General features: G+C 41.3%; 1 protein-coding gene across 1 annotated transcript in view; it reads left to right on the forward strand.

The window, feature by feature from the left end:
* Positions 1–3,244, forward strand: part of LOC106881479 (PDZ and LIM domain protein 1) — a 45,738-nt gene that overhangs the window by 38,811 nt on the left and 3,683 nt on the right. Inside the window, exon 2 of the mRNA XM_014931878.2 lies at positions 2,673–2,821. Within this exon, the coding sequence (XP_014787364.1) occupies positions 2,673–2,821 (149 nt within the window). The remainder of the gene's footprint in view (positions 1–2,672; positions 2,822–3,244) is intronic.

Genomic DNA, 3,244 nt, shown 5'->3' on the forward strand with positions numbered 1-3,244 from the left:
CACCTGTCCTTCCATCAAAATGACGTTGTCTGAACAGGTGCACAGGTGTGTGCCACGCGTCAGGTGTCGAAATCATCTCAGAGCAACGGGAGATGAAGTGTTTGGCTCAAGAACACAACGCAGTCTACGAATCGAAACCACGATCTTGCAATTGTGAGTGGCAACACTCTAGCCATTACCCATACAACCTCACGCACACACGCACACACACACACACACACACACACACACATAAGTACACATATACATACACAAGCACCCTCAGATACCACACACACACACACACACACACACACACACATAAACACAGGTATGAGATGGAACTAGTGAGAGATAATAATTTATGGCGCCAAGCCATAAATATAGAAATGGGGGATGATATCGTCGATTGAAGCAATTCCCAGGCAGCGCGAAATGGGAAAATCGGTAGAGCGCCAGACAGAATTCTGCACTGTATTTGGTTCTGACTTACTGCGCTTTGAGTTCAAATCTCGCCGATATCAACTTTGCCTTTCATCCGTTCTTCGAAATCGATAAAGAAGAACGAACCCAACGCTGTGGATTGACGGAACTGTAAAAATGTCAGACAGGGTGCCTTGTGGTATTTGTTCCGGTTCTTTACGTTCTGACCCAGTCTTAATCGGTCCCGTCGTCCGGTCTGACATGAACCACTTAACACCTGAAGGTCCTTTAGCAGCAAACACTGGAGCCAGGCTTGAGGACACCTTCCTTCCTTCCTTCCTTCCTTTCATCTTGATAACGGTAATGATGAGTAAGACGAGGATGGTAAAGGTGATGAAGACGACGACGATGACAATAAAAATGATGATGATGACGATGATGATGATGATGGCGGCTGCTGCTGCAGTGGTTGAATGTGGTGGTGGTGATGATAACGATGATAAAAATGACGATGATGTTCACGGCTGTGGTAGTAGTGGTGTTGTTGTTGTTGTAGTAGGTGTTTTTGGTGATGACGGTGATGATGATGATGATGATGATAAGAATGAGGACGTTGAGAATGATGAAACAGACTGAAGCAACCGCAATTGTAAAGAGCGAGTAAAGAATCTGCTCTTAACCTGCTTTGCTGAATGTTTACCGGAAAATTGGCAAAAAAATTTTTTTTTAAATAACTGATTTGCCAAAAATTGAATATCCTGGTTGAAATTTAGGTTAAATCCTTTGCACAAATAAATCCTTAGCTTTAAAGAGATTTCCTACGAGTTCTAGAAGCTTCACTTCTTGCCTGAATCATTTGGAAATCGTGAACAAAGTATTCAAGTGCGTTTCATTTCACGATTGTTGTCATTGTTGTTGTTATGGTTGTTCTTGTGTACTCAGGTCAGCCTTGATCGAGAATGCTTACGGTCAAAGATATTTTAGCTGCGACTGCATCTGCCTATAAGAGGTGCTTAGTCCAGCATTGCCGAGGAATTATGTTAATGACCTGAACTCCGAAGTGCGACGAACAATCTGAAAAATCCCCAAAATTAAATGAAAAGTGAAGTCGACCTCGGCGGAATTTGAACTCAGAACGTAAAGACAGACGTAACGCTAAGCATTTTGTCTGGCGTGCTAACGCTTCTGCCAGCTCGCCGCCCTGAGTTAATTTAATAATTGAATAATAAATATTTCTGTCGTGTAGGGGATAGCGCGCTAGACTTTCAACCCAGAGATCATAGGTTCGAATCCTACCAGCGATGCGAATTACTATTTCTGTTTCATCTAATTCTTTAACTATTTTTGGTCATGCTGCAACACTACTGCACTGCTATACTTTTGCAATGTTCGTTGTATAAATTGAGATCTTTCGAGATTCAAATTACTGCAACCGCACCACCGACCTGTTTGCTATTTTACCATCAACTCTTTGACTGTTTGTTGGTGTTGCTGTCGTTGTTGTTGCTGTTTTAGCTTTAGAAATTGTTTTCTTTTGGTATATTGGATTGGTTTACTGTGTTGGTTTTGTTACAATTGACTGGAATCGGTTAACTTTCTATCTAAACTGCTGAACAACCTGTTGCTGATTGCTCTAGGAAATTCTAGAATGGTAGGAATCGGTCTACTTTTTCTCTTAATTGGTGAACAATCTGCTGCTTATTGTTCGAGGAAATAATTACAATTGAATAATTCGCTTATATTCTGTCATGATTGGTAAACTAATGATGATGGTAATCATTGTCATCATCACCATCGTCATCATCTTTGTCGTCGTTGTTGTCGTCGTTGTCATCATCATCATCACAGTGGGGATGTTATCAAGGGCGGTGTAGTAATGATGACGCTAATGGTGGTGGAAGTGATGGTGGTGATGACGGAGGAGGAGGAGGAAGAAGATAATTGCTTCTAACACAGGCACGAGATTACCTATGTTTTATTTTATACTGACATAGTGAGCTGGAGGGGGGGGGGATGGAAAGCAAATATCGTCCTTGATCGGATTGAACTCGGGTCGTAAAGAATCATGAGAAATGCTGGAGCACCGCCTTAATATATTCAATGTAGATTCCATTTGTGTTTATGGCGTCTTAATTTATGCAACATGTAGTTATTTATTTAAAATCGATTGTATTTGAATTTGTGCTACATGAATTTATTCAACATGTATATTTGAAGTAAATTGTATTTTTTAAAGTAAGCTTTTGAAAATATTTTCTGTCTGTTTTCAGGTTGTCCCTAACAGTCCAGCCCAAGGAAGACTGCACGGTGGGGATGCGATCTTAGCTATCGGCAGCACAAATACGCAGAACCTCACTCACATGCAAGCTCACCAATTAATTAGAAATGCAGGCAACATGCTCCAGTTGACACTCATTAAGTAAGTAAAGAACGTCTAAGTTTATGTATACAGAAATTAATAGTGGTTAACGTAATTGATTCAGGTTCGCATGGTCGCGGTTTCGATCCCCTGGCTGGATACTGCATTGAGCAAAGTACTTTATTCCACCTTCCTCCAGCTCAGTTAGCAGAAAATTAGTACCATTAACAGCTGGGTGGTGGTGGTGGGCGGGCATGGAGAATAAAGCCTACAACGAACTGGCAACCCATTGTTATATGAGTCGATTAAACGCGTTGGAAACTGGAACAAGCTCCGTTTTAATGTGCTTTTCTAGATTCTTGACAAACCTTAATTCTAAAACATCCCTCCATGCCACCCACGCGAGAGCCTCTGCAGGCCAATGCGAGAAAGATCAAAGCCAAGAAAATTATTTGCACTTTCAAGCAAAAATGTATTCCAGAT

The sequence above is a fragment of the Octopus bimaculoides genome, chromosome 15 (genome assembly GCF_001194135.2).
Source record: "Octopus bimaculoides isolate UCB-OBI-ISO-001 chromosome 15, ASM119413v2, whole genome shotgun sequence".
NCBI classification, from domain to species: Eukaryota; Metazoa; Mollusca; class Cephalopoda; order Octopoda; family Octopodidae; genus Octopus; species Octopus bimaculoides.